Raw genomic sequence first — 20,989 nt, forward strand, 5'->3', positions numbered from 1 at the left:
TTTGAAGCTACCATGTATGAACACGTCAAAGTCACCTCCCAATGTCCCAACAGTTTAGTTCTCCCCTAACTCTCCTAGAGATTTCTGCCATTTATTTAATTAATTTTTTTTTTTAATTTTTATTGTTGGGGATTCATTGAGGGTACAATAAGCCAAGTTACACTGATTGCATTTGTTAGGTAAAGTCCCTCTTGAGATTTCTGCCTTTTTAAGATGCCAACTTAAGCTTGCCCAGGCTCAATTAACCCAACACTCAGATGCCTAATCTCTTCCCCTTGTCATACAGCTATGAAAATTTTGGAGGCCACAGATAAGACCACAAGTTTAATTTACAGAGGTAAACTTTCTTTCCAATGAAAGAATACATGGCAATTTGTATTTCAACACCTGGTATAAGGCACAGATAACACTCAATAGGCTACATTAAGTATAATTTCCACTTTATTTTTTTCCCAAAGGATAGTTATTTTTTTTTTTTATAGAGACAGAGTCTCACTGTACCGCCCTCGGGAACAACCTCTAACTCCTGGGCTTACCTCTAACTCTTGGGCTTACGCGATTCTCTTGCTTCAGCCTCCCGAGCAGCTGGGACTACAGGCACCCGCCACAGCGCCTGGCTATATTTTTGTTGCAGTTTGGCCGGAGCCGGTTTAAACCCGCCACCCTCAGTATATGGGGCCGGCGCCCTACTCACTGAGCCACAGGCGCCGCCCTAAAGGATAGTTAGTCTTCAGTCCTCAAGAACTCAACTCCTTACATGGACTTTGGTGGAGGTCTTGGGGCAGCACCCGCAGGTCTAAATCTGGGTGGAGGTGTTCGGTCCTTGCGGGCTTCCCGAACGGTTTCTGACTACCTTGCTGTGAATGGCACAACTCACACAGTAATGTAGCTTCACATAGAGCTTGGGAAGCACATAAGCGTCGAAGACACTCGCTTCAGAAATATCCCTCACAGCCGCGGCCTCCACTATGTTCCGAGTGACGAACTTCTTTACAGCTTTGTCTTTGGGAACGCATCGGGCGCAGTTCGTGCAGCAAATAGGTTGCACATGGCCACGACCCTTTTTGGCACGACCGTTGTTCCTTCTTTTCTTTGTTATCTTCGAAGCGAGGACGCGAAAGAGCGCAAGACCCTCTTCTTTAGGAATCCAATGAGCCAAAGTAGTCCCACAAGCCCCTTAGTCCCCCCACCCATGCAAACCAAGGAGGCCAGGCTGAGCCTCACCCAGGGAGGCCATGTTCCCATAGTTCTCCAGCATCACTTCCCCGTACAGCGCTTGCTGCTGGGGACCCAGATGCTGCCCCTCTGCCTGGGAGAAGTACACGGCCACATCCTGGAAGGTCAGCAGCATCTGCTCCTGGAACAACGTATCTTTGTTGCCCCAGGCCATGCCACAGGGCAACAGACAGCTCTCCAGGGGCCCTGGCCTTGGGAAGCGCCACCACCCAGAGCCCTGCTGCAGGCAGTATGAATGTTGCACTAGAAGGGCCCTGACCCAGCTACCAGCCACAGGGACCCAGTTGAGCTGACAGCCCCTCTCCCTAGGGGAGGCTGAGAATCTACATTTCAGAACCCTTTCCTTGGGGGTGCTAGACTACCTGACTTTACCAGCTGACCAGCTTGCAGCTCCAGAGAGCTGCTTCTTTTTTACTGGTGGAAAGGATGAAGATGATAGACTGGGAGGGCGGCAAGATAACTCACCTGGGGTCCTAGAAGCTGCTTTCTTGGACTCACTGGCTACTGTGAGGTCTGAGGGAAGAGAAAAGGCTGCCCTGGCCTGAAATCCGTCTGCCGGGAGGGGAACCCATAATCAGCCCCAATCAGCAAGGGGTGGCCAGGAGGCAGAAATTAACCCCTAGTGTGGTCTTAATGGTGGCGAGAAAGGTACTAAATAAGTTTTAACACAACAGGAGCCAGCATGTTCCCTAGTGCCCAGCTACTCATGAAATCCTGAACTTTGGGAGCAAGAGCCCAAGGGTTCCAGTGACGCCCCATTAAGGGTGAAACCTGGCAGCTCCAACAGTCCACACCTGCTAAGGGCCTGGAAATGGGATGCGTGGCGGCTTTAGCTTCCTGGCCCAACCTGTGGCAAACAGCGACGCGAAGATGGAAGGTTGTGCAGCCCTCACCGCACCCCATCCAACAGGGCAGAGGAAGGGGCGAGGGTTCCCGGATTAGGTGAAGACTGAAGCCTGCCGCATCCTCAGCCTGTGCTCCTAACCTCTTAGGTTGGCCTGCCCCTGAGGCCAAGCTGCGGTCACCGCTTCATTTTCCCAACAGCCTCCTCCCCGCCGCTACCATTGGTTGGCGGTTTCCAGGGCCCCAAGGCCCAAAGCCCCTCCTGGACTGGGCCGCCTGCCTCTCCGCGCCGCGGGCACTTTTGCACGGCTAGACTTTACCCCAGCGTCCCCAGCAAGAGCCCACGATCAGGGCCGTAACCTCCCCCGAAGTTCCCCGCGGGGACCCTCCGGTGTGTTGGCGCCTTTTCCGCCCGCCGGTGAAGCCCTCCAGCTCGGCCCCGGACTTCCGCCGTCGGACGCCAAGCCACCTGCTTGCTCCGGCCCCAGCCGCTCACAGCTGGCTCGGGCTGCAATCGGAGGCGCGGGGAGCCTGGCCTCCTGGCCCGGGCCCATTGCCAGGGAGCGGTCCGCATGCACCGCGCGGCCAGACCGAGCCAAGCCCGCACACCCAGCGGCCCAGGAACCCGGCCAGGCCCCAGAAGGCGGCGCCTGGACTCGACGGGTCGACGGTCCCTCTGCGCACGCTACTGGAGTCCCGGCGGACAGCTGCGGCGTCTGGTTCTCTGGCACCCGGAGCGCCGGAAATGGGGTGAGGCTCCGCCTCGGGCTTCCAGGGCGGTTTTAGGGCGGCCGGTGGCGGGGGTGTTTGAGATCCGCGCGCTGAAGAGCAACTAGGGAGCAGGCGGTGGGAGGGCGCAGGAGGAGAGGCCGGAGAGGCTGAAGAGGGAGGACCGAAGGGTCGCTCAGAGAGGAGGACCGGGTGTGGGAGGAGGAGGGGCGGTGGGCAGACGGGAGGAAACCGGAGAGAGGGTAGGGTGGGACTTCAAAAGAGGTGAGACTCCGGCCTCGCTCCCCAGCCCAGCGCGTCCGCTTCCCCGCCCACGCCCTCTCGCTGGACTTCGGCCTCTGCGTCTGTCCGCCATGCATCTCATATTCCTATTCCTCATAACAGCAAAAAAGTGTCACATAAAGATCATCCACTAGAGCGTGGTTTAAAAATAGTGTTGTGCCCCAGTCTCGAGATCCCCCCCATAAATCACCCTGAGACCAAGTCTGATGCAAAAGCTAGAGATTGTTTATTTACAAACTCTAGCCTGGACTTACTGCTCCTGAGGCAGCAGGAAAGCAGAGAAGCCCCATCTGGAAAAGGAGGAAGGTTTTAAGGGTACAGAAAAGAAAAAAGGGAGGAGGTGTGAGGTGAGCCACTGAGGCGAGCTGATGGGGGGGGAGCTGGAAAGTGCTATTATCGTGCTCCTTGCAGATGTTGCGTAAGAGCGCAGGTCATGGGGCAAGGACGCAGGTGCGGGCGGGGAGCAGGTTGCCTAACTCCTTTGGTATGCAGCTGCAAAGTGAAGACTGAGGGACAAGATGAAGTTAGTTTTAACAAAATGGAGTTAATTTGGTCCTTACAATAGCACTTGTTAAAGTCCAAGAGGCAGGATCTGGAGTCATGGAGTGAGTGAAGGAAGCTAAGGGCGATCTTGTCACCCCCCAATACGCCATAGACTGGGAGAATCAAACCACAAATTCTGGGTCTGAGCTGGAGGCAATCGCTGAAGATGGAGAATGTCCAAAAGTCTCAAATAAGCACCACGCAAACTCATATGGTTTAAAAGCTGCCATATGTTGTCAACATTCCATGTTGGGGAGGAGATGGCTGGAGTGTGAATTAAGCTATATATAAAAATCACTTAAACACTTACAGTAATGTAGGAATCAGCCCCAAGGAAATAACAAAAGTTATAGACAAGGTGACCATCCCAGTGTTCTGTTTTTTTGTTTGTTTTTGAGACACAGTCTCACTGTGTTACCCTTGGTAGAGTGCCATGGTGTCACAGCTCACAGTAACCTCAAACTCTTGGGCTTAAGTGATTCTCTCACCTCAGCCTCCTAAGTAGCTGGGACTACAGGTGCCTGCCACAAGCCTGGCTATTGTTGTTGTCATTGTTTTAGCAGGCCCAGTCCGGGTTCGAACCCGCCAGCCTAAGTGTATATGGCCAGTGCCCTAAGCACAGGCACCAAGCCATACTGTTTTGTTTTCAGAGACAGAGTCTTACTGGTGCTAGGCTAGAGTGTAGTGTCATCATAGCTCACAGCTGCCTCAAACTCCTGGGCTCAAGTGATCGCCTCCCTCAGCCTCCTAAGCAGCTGAGACTGCTGGCCTGCGCCACTGCTCCAGCCCGAGTATTTTTTTTTTTCTTTTTAACAATGGGGAAATTTTGGGAAATAGTTGTTATTCTTAGAGGGGGAAACTTGAGAAGTAACTTATCTGCAGTAGAGGAACAGAGAAATTGGTTGTCATTCTGTAGACAACCAATTGACGATTGTGCAGCCATTGTATGTGGTTTTCGAAGAAATTTTATTGGCTAGAGGGTAATGTTTAGGCAATAGAATGTGACAAACTGGATACAAAATCATATATCTTTGTATCCAAGGGAGTGAGTGAAAGGAAGAGGAAAAACAAAAGAAAAGAAAATAGTAACTAGGCTCAGCGCCTGTGGCTCAAGCAGCTAAGGCACCAGCCACATACACCTGAGCTGACAGGTTTGAATTCAGCCCAGGCCCACTAAACAACAATGAAGGCTGCAACCAAAAAATAGCCCAGAGCAGTGGCGGGCACCTGTAATCCCAGCTACTTGGGAGACAGAGGCAGGTGAATCACTTGAGCCCAGGAGTTGGAGGTTGCTGTGAGCTGTGATGCCACAGTACTCTACCCAGGTGACAGCTTGAGGTTCTGTCTCAAAAAAAAAAAAAAAAAAAAAGAAAGAAAAAGAAGGTGGCATCTGTGGCTGAAGGAGTAGGGCGCCAGTCCCATATGCCAGAGGTGGCAGGTTCAAACCTAGCCCCAGCCAAAATAAAAAAAATAAAAAAAATAAAGAAAGAAAAAGAAAATAGTGACTAATTTTCACATAAATTGGATTTAATTTTGATCAAAGTATATTACTTGAACATTAATTTTTAATTTTTTTTTGCAGTTTTTGGCCAGGTCTGGGTTTGAACCCACCACCTCCAGCATATGGAGCTGGTGCCTTACTCCTTTGAGCCACAGGTACTGCCCTGAACATTAATTTTTAATTCAACTTGTTAATATGTTGAAATATGTTTGTAATTTCCCTTTATAATAATTTTTTTTTCCAATTTTAATATCAGGTGTATCCAGATGAAGTAGAATGATTTTGTAGTAGTTCTTCTTTTTCTAATGTCTATAAGATTTGGCATGATCAGTTTTTTGAAATTATCTTTTATTTTTATTTATAAATATTAGTTGTCTATTTCTTGAGACCTTGGAAAAAATAATAAGAAGTTAACTGATGGGCGGCGCCTGTGGCTCAAAGGAGTAGAGTGCTGGCCCCATATGCCGGAGGTGGCGGGTTCAAACCCAGCCCTGGCCAAAAACTGCAAAAGAAGTTAACTGATGAGTCCATACTGAACCTCAGAGTCAAAGCATTCTATGATAGACATACTCTTATCTGACAATGTGAATGTCACTTTTTTGCATTATTATTATGATTGCTCAATATTGCGTTGTAGCAATCGTCTGATTTCTGAATGCATTTATCTTCATTCTTTACGAGGTGTTTGTTTCTAGTCCTTATCTTAAACATTGTTATTGTTATTAAATTTTTAGCCTTTTTAATTTTGTGAAGGCAAAAAACAAATAAACACATGTACATGTACAGAGAAAATAAAAAAAAAATCCAAAATCATGTATCTCTTTTTATTTTGAGACAGAGTTTCATTACGTCGCCCTCAGTAGAGTGCCATGGAGGCATAACTCACAGCAACCTCAAACTCTTGGGCTTAAGTGATTCTCTTGCGGGCGGCGCCTGTGGCTCAGTTGGTAAGGCGCCGGCCCCATATACCGAGGGTGGCGGGTTCAAACCCGACCCCGGCCAAAATGCAACCAAAAAATAGCCAGGCGTTGTGGCGGGCGCCTGTAGTCCCAGCTACTTGGGAGGCTGAGGCAAGAGAATCACTTAAACCCAGGAGTTGGAGGTTGCTGTGAGCTGTGTGAGGCCACAGCACTCTACCGAGGGCCATAAAGTGAGACTCTGTCTCTACAAAAAAAAAAAAAATGTGATTCTCTTGCTTCAGCCTACCGAGTAGCTGGGACTATAGGTGCTCGCTACTACACCGGGCTATATATATATTTATTTATTTTGATTGCAATTGTCATTGTTGTTTAGCAGGCCCGGGCCAGGCTCGAACCCACCAGCTTCAGTGTATGTGGCTGGCGCCCCACCCACTGAGCTATGGGCACTGAGCCTCAAACTCTTGGGCTCAAGCGATTCTCTTGCCTCAGCCTCCCAAGTAGCTCGGATTACAGGTGCCCACTACAATGCCTGACTATTTTTTGTTTCAGTTGTCATTGTTTAGCAGGCCTGGGCTGACTTTGAACCTGCCAGTGCCACATCTGGCTATTTTTAGAGACTAGGTCTCACTTAGGTCAGGCTGGTCTCCTGAGCTCTGGCAATTCACCTGCCTTGGCCTCCCAGAGTGCGAGGATTACAGGTCTGAGCCACTGTGCCCAGCCACAAAATCATATATCTGATATGACCTCAATTGGATGTGTGGATACTTTGTTAGAAAGGTTTCAACCAGGTGCAGTGGTTCACACCTGTAATCCCAGCACTTTTAGAAGCTGAAGGAGGATCCCTGGCACCCAGAAGTTCAAGACCAGTCTGGGCAACACAATGAGACCCTATCTGAACAGAAGGTTTTTTAAAAATTAGCTGGGTGTGATGGCAAGCACTTTCCTTTGCAGTTACTTGGGAGTCTGGAGCAAGAGGATTGTTTGAGCCCAAGGAGTTGGAGGTTAAAAAATCAAATCAAATAAAGGGAGAAAGGCAAATCCTAGGCAAATCCACCAAAATAAATGAGCTCAACTATATGCAAAGTTGATAACCATACAAAAAGAATTATTTCTAGTAACTATGGGTCCTCAATAGCCTGTATTCTTTTTTTTTTTTTTGAGACAGAGCCTCAAGCTATCGCCCTGGGTAGAGTGCTGTGGCATCACAGCTCACAGCAACCTCCAACTTCTGGGCTCAAGCGATTCTCCTGCCTCCGCCTCCCAAGTAGCTGGGACTACAGGTGCCTGCCACAATGCCAGGCTATTTTTTGGTTGTAGGCGTCGTTGTTTTGCGGCCCGGGCAGGATGCAAACCCGCCAGCTCAGGTGTATGTGGTTGGCGCCTTCGCCGCTTGAACCACAGGCGCCGAGCCAATAGCCTGTATTCTAAGGATTAAACTGTAAACTGCTCTATGAGGAATCCTCAGATACACTCAGAACTAGCCACTTGCTGGCTTTTCATAGATACTATCATGGAACTAAAAGTGGTAAGAAAGTGACGGAGGGCTGTTTGAAAGTTTCAGAGAGAACAACCAGACAGTGCATGGACCATGCTTGTTGATGTTAGCCTGAACAAAGCTTTACTAGACGTTTTGGGGACATGGGAAATTTGAATTTGGGTTGCCTATTAAAAGAGATTACATGGGCGGTACCTGTAGCTCAGTGGGTAGGGCGCCGGCCACCTGTACCAGGGTTGGTGGGTTTGAGAATCCAGCCCCAGCCTGCTAAAAACAAAAAAATAGGTGGGTGTTGTGGTGGGCACCTGTAGTCCCAGCTACTTGGGAGGCTGAGGCAAGAGAATCTCTTAAGCCCAAGAGTTGGAGGTTGCTGTGATGCCACAGCACTCTACCGAGGGCAACAAAGTAAGATTCTGCCTCAATAAAAAAAAAAAAAAGATTACAGAATTACCATTAAGTTTTTTTTTTTGAAACAGAGCCTCAAGCTGTTACCCTGGGTAGAGTGCCGTGGCATCACAGCTCACAACTACCTCCAACTCCTGGGCTTAAGCAAGTCTCTTGCCTCAGCCTCCCAAGTAGCTGGGACTACAGGCACCCGCCACATTGCCAGGCTATTCTTTGGTTGTAGTTGTCATTGTTGTTTGGCAGGCCTGGGCTGGATTCTATCCTGCCAGCTCTGGTGTATGTGATTGGCGCCTTAGCCGCTTGAGCTACAGGTCCTGAGCCTACCATTAAGTTTTTTAATTGATGACCTAGTACGCAGTGGGGGGTGGGCAAAGGGGTGGGGATGTAGGGAAAGGGAAGGAGGGGTGGGGGTCCGGGGTCAAGGGGTATGACACACCTCTTGGGGACGGGACACAATTATAAGAGTGACTTTCCTAACAAATGCAATCAATGTAACCTGGTTCTTTGTACCCTCAACAAATCCCCAACAATAAAAAGAAAAAGTTTTTTAGATGTAGTCATGTGAAGTGATGTTCATATTATTAAGAAATCCCTATTGAAGCGTGGGTGTACTGGCTCACCCTGTACTCTCAATCCCTAGCACTCTGGGATGCCAAGATGGGTGGATTGCCTGAGCTCAGGCTCACATGCCTGCTGCCAGTCTCTAAAAGTACTCAGGCGTTGTGTAGTCCCAGCTAGTTGGCGGGGCTAAGGCGGGAGGATAACTTGAGCCTAAGAGTTTGAGGTCGCTGTGAGGTATGACGCCATGGCACTCTACCAAGGGTGTCAAAGTTAGACTCTGTCTTGGGGCGGCACCTGTGGCTCAAGGAGTAGGGCGCTGGTCCCATATGCCGGAGGTGGCACGTTCAAAAAAGTTAGACTCTGTCTCACAAAGAAAAAAAAAAAAGAAATGCCCATTATATTTAGAGAGATGTGACAGATCAGCTGCAAATTACTTTCAGATGATTTGGCCAAAAATAAATGATTGTAGAGAGCTTTTCAGAGAATTGGACAAATTATTAGCAGTTGTTGAATCCAGTGGAAAAGTGGTTTTTACTATTCTTTCAACTTTTTTCTGGTTCAAATTTTTTCTTAATAAAAAGTTAGGGAGGGCAGGGTGCACCTGTGGCTCAGTGAATAGAGCACCAGCCCCATATACTGAGGGTGGTGGGTTCAAACCCAGCCCCTGCCACACTGCAACAAAAAATAACCAGGCATTGTGGCAGGCGCTTGTAGTCCCAACTAATTGGGAGGCTGAGGCAAGAGAATCACCTAAGCCCAAGAGTTGGAGGTTGCTGTGAGCTTTGACGCCACCGCACTCTGCCAAGAGCAACAGGGTAAGAGTGTCTAAAAGGAAAAACAAACAAAAAAAATAGTAGGAAGCAAAGTGAAGCCTGCAGAGGCCAACTACTCCAGAGCAGCCAGAAGGACAGTCAGGTATTAGCGCAGCACACGGAGGTTGGTACCTGACAGTCCAACAGAACACATGGAAGCCGTACCACTGAAAGGACAGGATGAAGGCCAAAGCTTTTCTCTAGAAAAACCATTTCCATTTTGCTGGCCTCCATCTGTAAGCTGAAGTGGTGGCTTCTGGGTACAGCAGTGCTCACAGGCTTCATCCCTTAAATTCCAGGTTTAGACAGGAGGCCTCTTGGACACCTGTTCAGTCTCCAGGGACTGAAATTCAGTTCCCTTTCCCATGATACATCCACCTGGCTTGGGCAGTGTAGTCAGGAACAGCAGCTTTGCTCTAGCTGGGGATTGGAGGGTAAAGGTGGAGGGTCGACCATACACCTGCCACTGTGTCTGTCCTCAGTGGTTTCCACTACTCTGCTTGACCTTGGTTACTTTGAGGGCAGTGAATTCCATGTTTTTCTCTTTGGTACATAATGTAAAAGTTCTTTTGACTTAAATTGACCTCTCTCAATTCCTTCTAATTTTACAATTCAGGACCTGGTAATTAAGCCCATACCTGCCTGTTAAACAGTGTCAGAAGAGTAACCATTGGTCCTTGTAAGAGCACTGTCTGAGGGAGCCAACTCCTGGGTCATCTTTCGCTCACGTGCCCTCTGACCTCCTTCATTAGTGTTGGAAAGAACTTCCTCCATAACCACTGGGACACAAGCAGCTCTTGGCTGCCACTAACCTGTAGCATCCTCAGGGCAGCAGGGACACATTGTTTCGGGGGTCAGTGACATTTGAAAGTGGGGCCAGGCATTTCACAAGAAAGGAATGGATGTGTCTAATTTTTCACCAAAGGGATCTGTACAAGGATATAATGCTGGAGGATTAGGGTTAGGCACCTCCTCCATCTTACCTCCAGGCTCTTGGGGTGCTTGGGTTGGTCACAGATATGGAGATTCCATGTGCTTTTTTTTTTTTTTTTTTTTTTAATTTGGCCGGGGCTGGGTTTGAACCCGCCACCTCCGGCATATGGGACCGGCACCCTACCCGCTGAGCCACAGGCGCCGCCCTCCATGTGCTTTTTAGAATTAGAAACAAGACCCTTTCTCCAGGTGATAGGCCCATGCCCCACACAGGGGAAGGACACTGAGCCAGAGGCAGCCTCTCTCCCCCATCGCCCCACCCCCCACATTTTTTAACTTTTATTTCAGATTAATGTGAGGTACAAACAATTAGGTTACAATGTTTGCATTTGTTAGGATGAGTCCCTGTAGTTGTTTCTGGCACCCAGAAGGTGTGCCAATACCCTTACAACTTGCCCATTAGGTGAGAGCACATCTGTCCTCCCTCTTCCCTTCTTCCCTTCCCCCTCCTCCTCCCCTCTCCCCTGTCCGACTTCCCCCTCCTCCCATCTTGAATTGAAGTAAGTTTTTCTCTTATGTGGGCGTGTGTTAGATCATCTACTGGCTTAATATTAGTATTGAATACACTGTATGCTTGTTTTTCCATTCTTGTGCTACTTTACTAAGAAGAATGTGTTTCAACTCCATCCAGCTCCCCTCTCGCCTCTCTTTCTTTCCCTCTTCTCCTCCTGCTCCCCTGTCCCTGTCCCATTGTCTGCAGACCATAGGCTTCTCAGTTTTCAGCAGAAATGCAGGTGTTGTATTTCCTTCACTAGCAGAGTTTCAGGCATCAAACTTGACTTGACCTTCCAGCTTGAGTGAGGGGAAAAGCCATGGCTGCTTTAGGTCCCAGACCCTGAGACTACAGAGACATGGGGTAATACTTTACCTTCATAGCAGCTATTTAAAGATTTGATTTAGGGGCAATGCCTGTGGCTCAGTGAGTAGGGCGCGGGCCCCATATGCCGAGGGTGGCGGGTTCAAACCCACCCCCGGCCAAACTGCAACAAAAAAATAGCCGGGCGTTGTGGCGGGCGCCTGTAATCCCAGCTGCTCGGGAGGCTGAGGCAAGAGAATCGTGTAAGCCTAAGAGTTAGAGGTTGCTGTGAGCCGTGTGACGCCATGGCACTCTACCCGAGGGCGGTACAGTGAGACTCTGTCTCTACAAAAAAAAAAAAAAAAGATTTGATTTGATAGTGCACCCTTCACTAGTTCTCCTGTGACACACAGGTTGGTTTCTCGGGTGTAGGCAATCTGCATCTGGCACAATGAGGCTCCAGGAAGGAGTGAGCAGTCTTTATACTTGTAAGGAAAGTCCCAATGGGAAGTGGCTAAAGGCAAGAGTAAGGACTGGATTGTAGCTAGGAACCAAAAATTGCACCTAGGGTCTATTCCCAGGAAGAACACACAGTGAGGAGCCCTGGTGACCTCAAATAGACCTGTGACTCTTGACCATATAGTTAAGGTTACAGATCTGGACCCTCCCCATGTGTTTTTTTTTTTTTTGGCCGGGGATGGGTTTGAACCCGCCACCTCCAGCATATGGGACTGGCGCCCTACTTCTTGAGCCACAGGCGCCACCCTCCCCATGTGTAATAAGGAGTTTGTTATGTAACCCCAACCTGTCAGTCATTGTGTTACTCTTCTCAAAGGTGGGAAATGACAGTCAATCCTGCCAGGGGACAGGTGGGACAAAATAGTATATAAAAGACAGTGGGTGCTCAGACTTTGGGGTCTCCACTCTTAGAAGGGGGCTTTGTCTCACTCTTTGAGACATATTCTTGCTGTACTTTACTTTCATTCTGCAATAAATGTGTATATATGTTATTGCTTTGTATCTGTGATCATCGTTATTTACGTTTCAGCTGGACCTAATGGAAGTACAGTAAGTACCAAAGCTGTTGGAAGGTGAGGTGCCTACTTGCTAATGGTCACTATCCAAGTCTAAGATATACCAGTTTGATCAGCATTGGTAGGTTCCAGCCTTGAGGCCTCCACCTGTGCAAGCTCTGGAGTCACCCACATATCTGTGCAGAAAGGCTGGACCTGTCTCTGGACTGCTTTGAAATAACCCCCTTGGCTGTGCAAACTGGCTTGAGAGTGGTGACTCCTCTAACCCTCACTGTCCCCCTCCTCCTGCTGGCTGGCTCATCATTGTCTCTCCTCCTGCCCAGCCTTCTTCCCAGCTTCTCCCAGGGCAGGACTCACACCAGGTGCTCTAGAATGTCCAGGCTATGGACCATGCTCTCAAGGCTGGGGCTGATGCCAGTTAGAGGGAGGGACTACAGTTCAGAACAGGATGCCAGGCCATTGCCAAGGACAAGGAGCATCCTACCTTCGTGCACACCCTCCTTTACCTCCAGATGGCCTTTTGCCAGGCTGCTCAGCCTCGGTCTCCCATGTCCTCCTTCCAGAGCTTTCAGGTATCAAAAGAAATAGTGAGCCCTTTGGTGTCAGAGCAGTCTCTCCATCCATTTAGAGTTTAGAGCCAACTTAGCTCTTCAAACAGACTTTCCCTTAACCAGCAGCCCATTTGTGCTTGTCCCTATACCAAAGAGTGTTCTACCCCTAGGGCTGCTTCATGCTTCTAACTTGTCAGGCTCAAAAGAATTTCAGAGAGGGCGCAGTCTTCTGAGCTCAGTGGGTAGGGGCAGACCACATACACCCAGGCTGGCAAGTTCTAACCCAGCCCAGGCCAGCTAAACAACAATGACAACTGTAACCAAAAAACAGCTGTGTGTTGTGGTGGGCACCTGTAGTTCCAGCTACTTGGGAAGCTGAGGCAAGAGAATCACTTAAGCCCAAGAGCTTGAGGTTGCTGTGAGCTGTGACGCCAGGGGACTCTACCAAGGGCAAAATAATGAGACAAGAAAGAAAGGAAGGAGAGAAGGAAAGAAAGAAAGGAGAAGGGAAGGGGAAGGAATAAGGAAGGGAGAAAGAAAAGAGACTCAGAGACTCAGACAGTTTCATCTGGTATCTTGTATGTGTTTTATATTTTTTGTGTCCAGGGTTCCTAGCCTCTAACTCCTGTAGCCCATGTGATAGTCTTTTTTTATAATGTTAGGGCACTTTAGACTTCAGGAGGCAGAATCTCTGTCTGGCCTGCTCCTGTCCTCCTTCCATCCATTCAAGGCAGGACTCTAATCTGAATGTGGGTCAAAATACCGTAATTCCGGAGAGGATCCCATACCCTGGAGGAAGGAAATCTACACAGGGCCAAAAATAGTCTGAAAAGATGCCTCAATCAGTGTATTGTGGTTTGTCTCTAATTAACAGACTTCTTTTTTTTTTTTTCAGACAGAGCCTCAAGCTGTCACCCTGGGTAGAGTGCTGTGGCATCACAGCTCACAGCAATGGCATCACAGCTCACAGCAACCTCCTCCTCCTGGGCTCAAGTGATTCTCCTGCCTCCGCCTCCCAAGTAGCTGGGACTACAGGCACCTGCCACAACGCCGGCTCTTTTTTTTTTTTGGTTGCAGCTGTCATTGTTGTTTGGCGGGCCGGGCTGGATTCGAACCCGCCAGCTCAGGTGTATGTGGCTGATGCCTTAGCTGCTTGAGCCAAAGGCCTCGAGCCCAGACTTCTTTATGTAAATGTTTCTTGCTACTGATTCCAAGCCTTTAGACAAAAGTTCTTTCTTTCTTTCTTTTTTTTTTTTTTGAGACAGAGTGTTACCCTGTCACCCTTTGTAGAATGCAGTGGCATCACAGCTCACAGCAACCTCAAAGTCTTGGGCTTAGGCAATTCTCTTGCTTCAGCCTCCTGAGTAGCTGGGACTACAGGCACCCACCACACAGCCCGGCTATTTTTTTGTTGCAGTTTGGCGGGACTGGGTTCAAACCCGCCAACCTGGGTATATGGGGCGGGCGCCCTACCCACTGAGCACAGGTGCCACCCAACAAAAGTTATTTCTTTAACCAATTACAAATCAAAAAACCTTTAAACCTACCTATAACCTATGAGCCCCTGCTTGGGATGTCTTGCCTTTTGTGGCCAAATCAGTGTATATCTTCTATGTGTTGATTTATAATTTTACCTGCAATTCCTGTATGTTCCCTAAAATGTATAAAACCAAACTGTAACCCAGGTGCCTTGGGAACACTTGGTCTAGGATTCATGACTCTCTGGAGAGGCAGTCACTCATATTTGGCTCAGAATAAATATCTTTAAATTATTTCTACAGAGTTCAGGTTTTCCCACAATGGCCAGGCTGGCCGGCTTCTGTGCAGACTGCCCAGCAGCGCGGACTGCAGGCCACTGCACAGGCTCAGTTGGATTTTAACTCAATTTGTTGACTTTTTTTTTTTTTTTTTATGTGGGGCCGGCGCCCTGCTCACTGAGCCACAGGCGCCGCCCTTCATTATATTTTCTAATTGGCTATAGGAATAATTGTGTATAGGAATAGTAGGAATTTTTCTATCCTGACCTCTTTCAGCAAACTTGCCTTATTCTTTTTTATTTTTTAATTTTTAATTTTAATTTTATTTTATTTTTGTGTGGTTTTTGGCCAGGGCTGGGTTTGAACCCGCCACCTCCAGCATATGGGACCGGCGCCCTACTCCTTGAGTCACAGGCGCCGCCCTGTTGACTTTCTTTTTTTTTTTTTTTTTTTGTGGTTTTTGGCCAGGGCTGGGTTTGAACCCGCCACCTCTGGCATATGGGACTGGCGCCCTACTCTTTGAGCCACAGGCGCCACCCAATTTGTTGACATTTTTCTCTTTGACATATATAACGAAAATATCCGTCTTAGCCATTTTTAGTATACAATTTGGTAGCATAAATTACAACAGCATCATTGTACAACAGTCACTAGAACCTGGGCAGGACCTAGGTGGGGCAGGTGGCTGTGGAGTCCTGGCCGCCTGCTGGCTGGACAGACCCAGACTTCTCTGAGACAAATAAAGCCTTGCCTTCTTACCCTTTCCAAGAAAGAAAGAAAGAAAGAAAGTGCCAGGGAAGTAGAGTACAGAACAAGCCTCACAGCCTGGCTCCTGCAAGAGCCTGCAAAGTCCCTGCAGCGCCAGTTGCAAGGCCCGGGAGGGGCGGGGCCGGGCGCGTGGCGACCTTGGTCCCGCCCCTGGGGGGGGGTCACATTTGGCAGAGGGGCGGGTCCTCCCTCACCCCTAGAGCGACCGGAAGTAACCCTTGAGCACTTCCGGGGATCAGGCTTGTTTCCCGACGGGCACCGGGTAGCTCCTGTGCTTGATCGCTCGGGCCAAGGTGGGGTGGACGCTGCGCGTGGGCGGTGCGGGTGGCGTGGGGTAGGCCCGCCCTACCTGGGCGGGGGCGGCGTAGCAGGACTTAGCCCCTTCGCCACCTTGTCCAGGGAGCCCTGGAGACTGTGGGTGGGGCTTTTCCCCAGTCGGAGCGCGCTGAGGGTGTCCTGGGCCGCGGCGCGGGGACGGATAGCTGCGGAGCGCAGGCCTCGACTCCCCGCTGATGCGCCCACGCCCCAGAACGGGTGGAGCCGCCACTTTTTCGGAGGCGAGGGCTGCGAGCCCGGCCTGCGTCCGGGCCGCGTTGTGACCAGGAGAGCGGCAGCGCGAAGCCCATTTTCATGGGAGGCCTCCCGTTAGAGCCTCCCGTTAGTCCTAGCGAAGCGGTGAGAATTGGCAGTGGGTGGTCGTTGACTGCCAGGGTGAGAGGGCCCAGCATTCCTGGGAAAATGGGGGCATGTAGCCAGAGGAAAGCTCTCTGTGCTCCCGCATGTCCTGGCCCCGCTGTGCTTAGAGTTCCGGCTGTGCTCTGTTTGGTCTCTGCTCCTGGAGCTTTCTCCTAGTTCATTCTTTCCAATATTACTTATTTGGAGAACATACGGCGCTCCTGTTTCTGGCCCTTCCCTGTTCCCCCTCCTTGCCAATTCTGCTTGTCTTTCATGTTTTGGATGGCACTGTAGTCAGGGCCACTTGCCCAGCTCCCATAACATTGACTGCCATTTTTTTTTCTTTCTTTCTTTTTTTTTTTTTTGCAGTTTTTGGCTGGGGCTGGGTTTGAACCTGCCACCTCTGGCATATGGGGCTGGCTCCCTACTCCTTTGAGTCACATGTGCGGACCGACTGCCGTTTCTTTTTTTTTTTTTGGAGACAGAGTCTCAAGCTGTTGCCCTGGGTAGAGTGCTATGGCGTCATAGCTCACAACAACCTCCAACACTTGGGCGCGAGTAGTTCTCTTGCCTCAGTTTTTCTACTTTTAGTAGAGAAGAGGCGTCTTGCTTTTGCTCAGGCTGGTCTTGAACTCAAGAGCTCAAGCTATCCACCCGCCTCACCCTCCCAGAGTGCTAGAATTACAGGCGTGAACCACTGCATCCTGCCCATTGACTGTCATTTCATAGTTTACACTGTCAGTATCTAACCCCACGGACCACATCAATCCTCACTGATTGAAACAAAGAACATGGGAGTCACTAGTCTTCTCTTCTCACCCCCAGGTATCTTCATCTTGCACCTACTTTTTGGGCTGGCTGATCAAGAAGGAAGAAGCAGTAATGTCTGTGGGGGCTGCAGCTCCATACCTGCATCATGTAGGTGACAGTCACAGTGGTCAAGTGAGCTTTCTGGGGGCCCAGCTTCCTCCAGAGGTGGCAGCAATGGCCCGGCTCCTAGGGGATCTGGACAGGAACACCTTCAGAAAGCTGCTGAAGCTTGTGGTCAACAGTGTACAGGGGGAGGACTGCAGGGAGGCAGTGCAGCGTCTTGGGACCAGTGCCAGCCTGTCAGAGGAGCGACTGGGCGCCCTGCTTGCAGGGCTGCACACCCTGCTCCAGCAAGCCCTCAGGCTGCCCCCGGCTAGTTTGAAGCTTGATGCCTTCAAGGACCAGCTCCAGGAGCTCTGTATCCCGCAAGATTTGGTTGGGGACTTGACCAGTGTGGTATTTGGGAGCCAGCGGCCCCTACTTGACTCTGTTGCCCTCCAGCAGGGGACCTGGCTGCCCCACGTCACTGACTTTCGCTGGAGGGTGGATGTGGCAATCTCTACCAGCACCCTGGCTCGCTCCCTGCAGCCAAGCGTGCTGATGCAGCTGAAGCTTTCAGATGGGTCTGCACACCGCTTTGAGGTCCCCATGGCCAAGTTCCAGGAGCTGCGGTACAGTGTGGCTCTGGTTCTGAAAGAGGTGGCAGACCTTGAGAAGAGGTGTGAGTGCAAACTGGACTGAACCTTCACTTGGGCAGTCCCAGTCAAGTCAGCTGGGGAGGATAGGCTTGGCAGGTGCCAAAGCCCACGACAGTCCTGCCCCTTACGTAAAGTAGACTATAGTGAGAATGTTTGAATGTAATTATGTGATTTTCTGTTTAATTGAAAGACAGCTGTGCATTTCAGGTTTTGGAAGTAAAGTAACCATTAAAAACTATGTTTTTAAAAATGCACACCATCCCCTGGCCCTTCGTCTTTCTTGTGGCTGCATGGCCAGGTCAAATTCTGAGGTCCAGGCACAGGCTCTTCGTGGATAGATAACACGAGGTTTCCCAGTCTGGCCCCATGTTGCACTTGAGCTCCTATGTGCATTTGCTTTTGTGAACCCTGTTTTAGGGTAGAAATTTTAATTCTCCTAAGTCCTTGCCCTCATGGAGCTGATATTCCAGTGGGGATGGGGAAACATTACAAAAGACATGATAGGGCGGCGCCTGTGGCTCAAGGAGTAGGGCGCTGGTCCCATATGCCAGAGGTGGCGGGTTCAACCCCAGCCCCGGCCAAAAACCACAAAAAAAAAAAAAAAAAAATGACAAAAATAATATAGAGTGGCACCTATGACTCAGTGAGTAGGGCACTGGCCCCATGTGCCGAGGGTGGCTGGTTCAAACCCGGCCTCGGCCAAACTGCAACAAAAAAACAGCTGGGAATTTTGGCAGGCACCTGTGGTCCCAGCTACTCGGGAGGCCGAGGCAAGAGAATCGCCTAAGCCCAAGAGCTGGAGGTTGCTGTGAGCTGTGATGCCAAAGCACTCTACCGAGGGTGAGAAAGTAAGACTGTCTCTAATATATATATGTGTGTGTGTGTATATATAATGATTGTCAGAGGTTGGTGAGTAATATTGCAAATAAAGTCTGAGTGATGGGGTGGCCTGCTTTGATGATGTGATATCTGAGCAAAGAGACTCCAAGGGGGTGGGAGAATACAGCTATCAGACAGAAGAACATTTTAGGCAGGGGACGACTAGTGCATAGGCCGCCAACAGAGAGGAGAGATGCCTGTGGCTGCAGCCAAAGAGGAGGAGGTCCTTGGAGGGGGGTGAAGTTGGGGAGGGCAGAGTCAGGATCTCTCCTGGGTGTCTCTAGGACAGGTGTGTGCAGGGGCCACGACCAGCTTTGCAGTCACCTTGTGCCAGTAGGGACATTGGAGTTTTGCTCCTTGCAGAGCTGTGTGTTCCCTTTGACAGTGTCCCTGCCTCTGAAGCATTTCTCTGGTTCACTTGTAGTCTCTCTGCTGGGAAACCAGGTCACAAGCCAAAAGTACAGGGGCCTGAGCTGCAGAAACTTCCTCTGAAAACAGGCAGTAAGCTTTGGTGCTGGCCCTGCCTAAGATGGAACCCCACCCTTTCCATCCTCCAGGGTCCAGGCCAGGCCATCTGGCCAGCACAGGTTGTTTACAGAATGTTGAGGTAGAACGGTTGCATTCCATCTTAAATAAAGACCATGGCAATTGAGGTGTGGACCACCTGCAGGGAAGGGAGGAGTGTGCCTGTTGATGGCTGAGTACAGAGGAGAGCTGTCCAGGAAGCCGGAGGGTTGAGACCAAGGTCAAGGATGGGGCTGAGCAGAATGGACATTCTTGAGCAAAGTGTTTGCCACAAGGGAGCTCTCTACATTACGCACACAGACGCCTGCCACACGCCCAGCTATTTTGTCATTGTAGTTGTTGTTTAGCTGGCCCAGAATGGGTTCCAACCCACCAGACTGTGTATGTGGCCAGCGCCATACCCACTGAGCTATGGGTGCCACCCCCAAAAAGCATTTTTATTGTATTTTTTATTTTTTAGGATGTATAAGAACAGTATGTTCTTAGGTTCTCCACATAAGAACAGTATGTTTCAGGTCTATGATTTTCATTTAATATTAACAGAAACAATCTGTATAGAAAACCCAAAGGCAACCATATAGTATAATACATAAAATGTGCAAATGTACTTTAAAAATACAAGTTATTCTTTTTTTTTTTTTTTTTTTGTAGAGACAGAGTCTCACTTTATGGCCCTCAGTAGAGTGCCGTGGCCTCACACAGCTCACAGCAACCTCCAACTCTGGGCTTAAGCTATTCTCTTGCCTCAGCCTCCCGAGTAGCTGAGACTACAGGCGCCCGCCACAACGCCCGGCTATTTTTTGGTTGCAGTTTGGCTGGGGCCGGGTTTGAACCCGCCACCCTCTGTATATGGGGCCGGCGCCTTACTGGCTGAGCCACAGGCGCCGCCCAAAATACAAGTTATTCTATACCATTTGCAGTGCAAAACTTCATAGTAATTAAGCAATCTACCTTATTCTAGCTAGATTTTTAGCTAACTCGATCTTTTGCATGTACAGCCAATGCAGATGTAGAAGGCACAACTTAGTGTTGATGCTAAAGTGTATAACACACACCCTCAGAATATTTGAAGATATTAAAATAATTATCATTTGTATTTTATTAATGAGTCATCAACTCATTTCTAAAGCTTTATAAAGCATTAGACTGCTAACATATGTGTGGCCAGGACAAACTGTTCCCTGAACTTAAAAGGCGAAAGGTAATGTACTACCTTACATTAAAAAAAGAAATGTATGGGTGGCGCCTGTAGCTCAAAGGAGTGGGGTGCCAGCCCCATATGCTGGAGGTGGCAGGATCAAAACCCAGCCCCAGCCAAAAACTGCAAAAAAAAAAAAAAAAAGAAAAGAAATTTATGGCTCAGTGCCTATGGCTCAAGTGGCTAAGGTGCCAGCGGGTTCAAATCCAGCCCAGGTCTGCCAAACAACAATGATGGCTGAACCTAAAAATAGCCAGGCATTGTGGCAGGCGCCTGTAGTCCCAGCAACTTGGGAGGTGAAGGCAGGAGAATCGCTTGAGCCCAGGAGTTGGAAGTTGCTGTGAGCTGTGATGCGACAGCTCTCTACCCAGGGCAACAGCTTAAGGCTCTGTCTCAAAAAAAAAAAAAAGAAAGAAATTTATATAATATATATATATGTACACACATACACCAATATTACACATAAGTAAGGTCCCATAATCCAAACGGAGGCTATTTCCTTATCAACAAAGGTTCTGTAGGATAAGATTTAGAAATAAACATATCCTACATCAAGCACACAAAGTGAATTCAGTGTGAGTTTAAAATGACTTGCTTTTCTTCCTGAGGCTTGAGGGACTTGGACCCCCCTGGGTTACACACAGAGTTGGCTTCCTTGGAGTTGTAAAATTCCTTAAGCCTTTTCTCTGAAGCCTGAGATCAAAGGGCATGCCGCCCTTCCTCAGAGATAAGGGCCAGAGGGTTGACGTATGTTAACAACATATTGTCAGAGGTCTATAGGTACTCTGCCCTGAAGGAAAGACACAGTCATTACTTCATACTGAGTAAACTGAGTGAATGCTTGAAGATATTCTTCTATTTTTTTTTTTTTTGTTTGTTTGTTTTGGGGCCAGGGCTGGGTTTGAACCCGCCACCTCCAGCATATGGGACCTGCGCCCTACTCCTTGAGCCACAGGTGCCGCCCGAAGATATTCTTCT

The 20,989-nt window shown here is 49.2% G+C and overlaps 1 protein-coding gene across 4 annotated transcripts; it reads left to right on the forward strand.

The window, feature by feature from the left end:
• Positions 1 to 1,112: 1,112 nt before the first annotated feature.
• COMMD5 (COMM domain containing 5) lies at positions 1,113 to 19,425 on the forward strand. Of its 4 annotated transcripts, XM_053558241.1 has the most exons (3): positions 1,113 to 2,829; positions 13,597 to 13,830; positions 16,727 to 19,423. In XM_053558241.1, exon 3 carries the CDS (start codon positions 16,784 to 16,786, stop codon positions 17,450 to 17,452), a length of 669 nt encoding a protein of 222 aa, XP_053414216.1. In that variant the 5' UTR covers positions 1,113 to 2,829; positions 13,597 to 13,830; positions 16,727 to 16,783; the 3' UTR covers positions 17,453 to 19,423. The 4 variants fall into 4 exon arrangements, with proteins under 4 accessions (XP_053414216.1, XP_053414213.1, XP_053414214.1 ...); XM_053558238.1 differs by lacking the exon at positions 13,597 to 13,830 and having other exon boundaries at positions 2,254 to 2,829; positions 16,727 to 19,425; XM_053558239.1 differs by lacking the exons at positions 1,113 to 2,829; positions 13,597 to 13,830 and adding an exon at positions 15,399 to 15,519 and having other exon boundaries at positions 16,727 to 19,422.
• The last annotated feature ends 1,564 nt before the right edge of the window (positions 19,426 to 20,989 follow it).

This window comes from Nycticebus coucang, chromosome 13, assembly GCF_027406575.1.
Source record: "Nycticebus coucang isolate mNycCou1 chromosome 13, mNycCou1.pri, whole genome shotgun sequence".
NCBI classification, from domain to species: domain Eukaryota; kingdom Metazoa; phylum Chordata; class Mammalia; order Primates; family Lorisidae; genus Nycticebus; species Nycticebus coucang.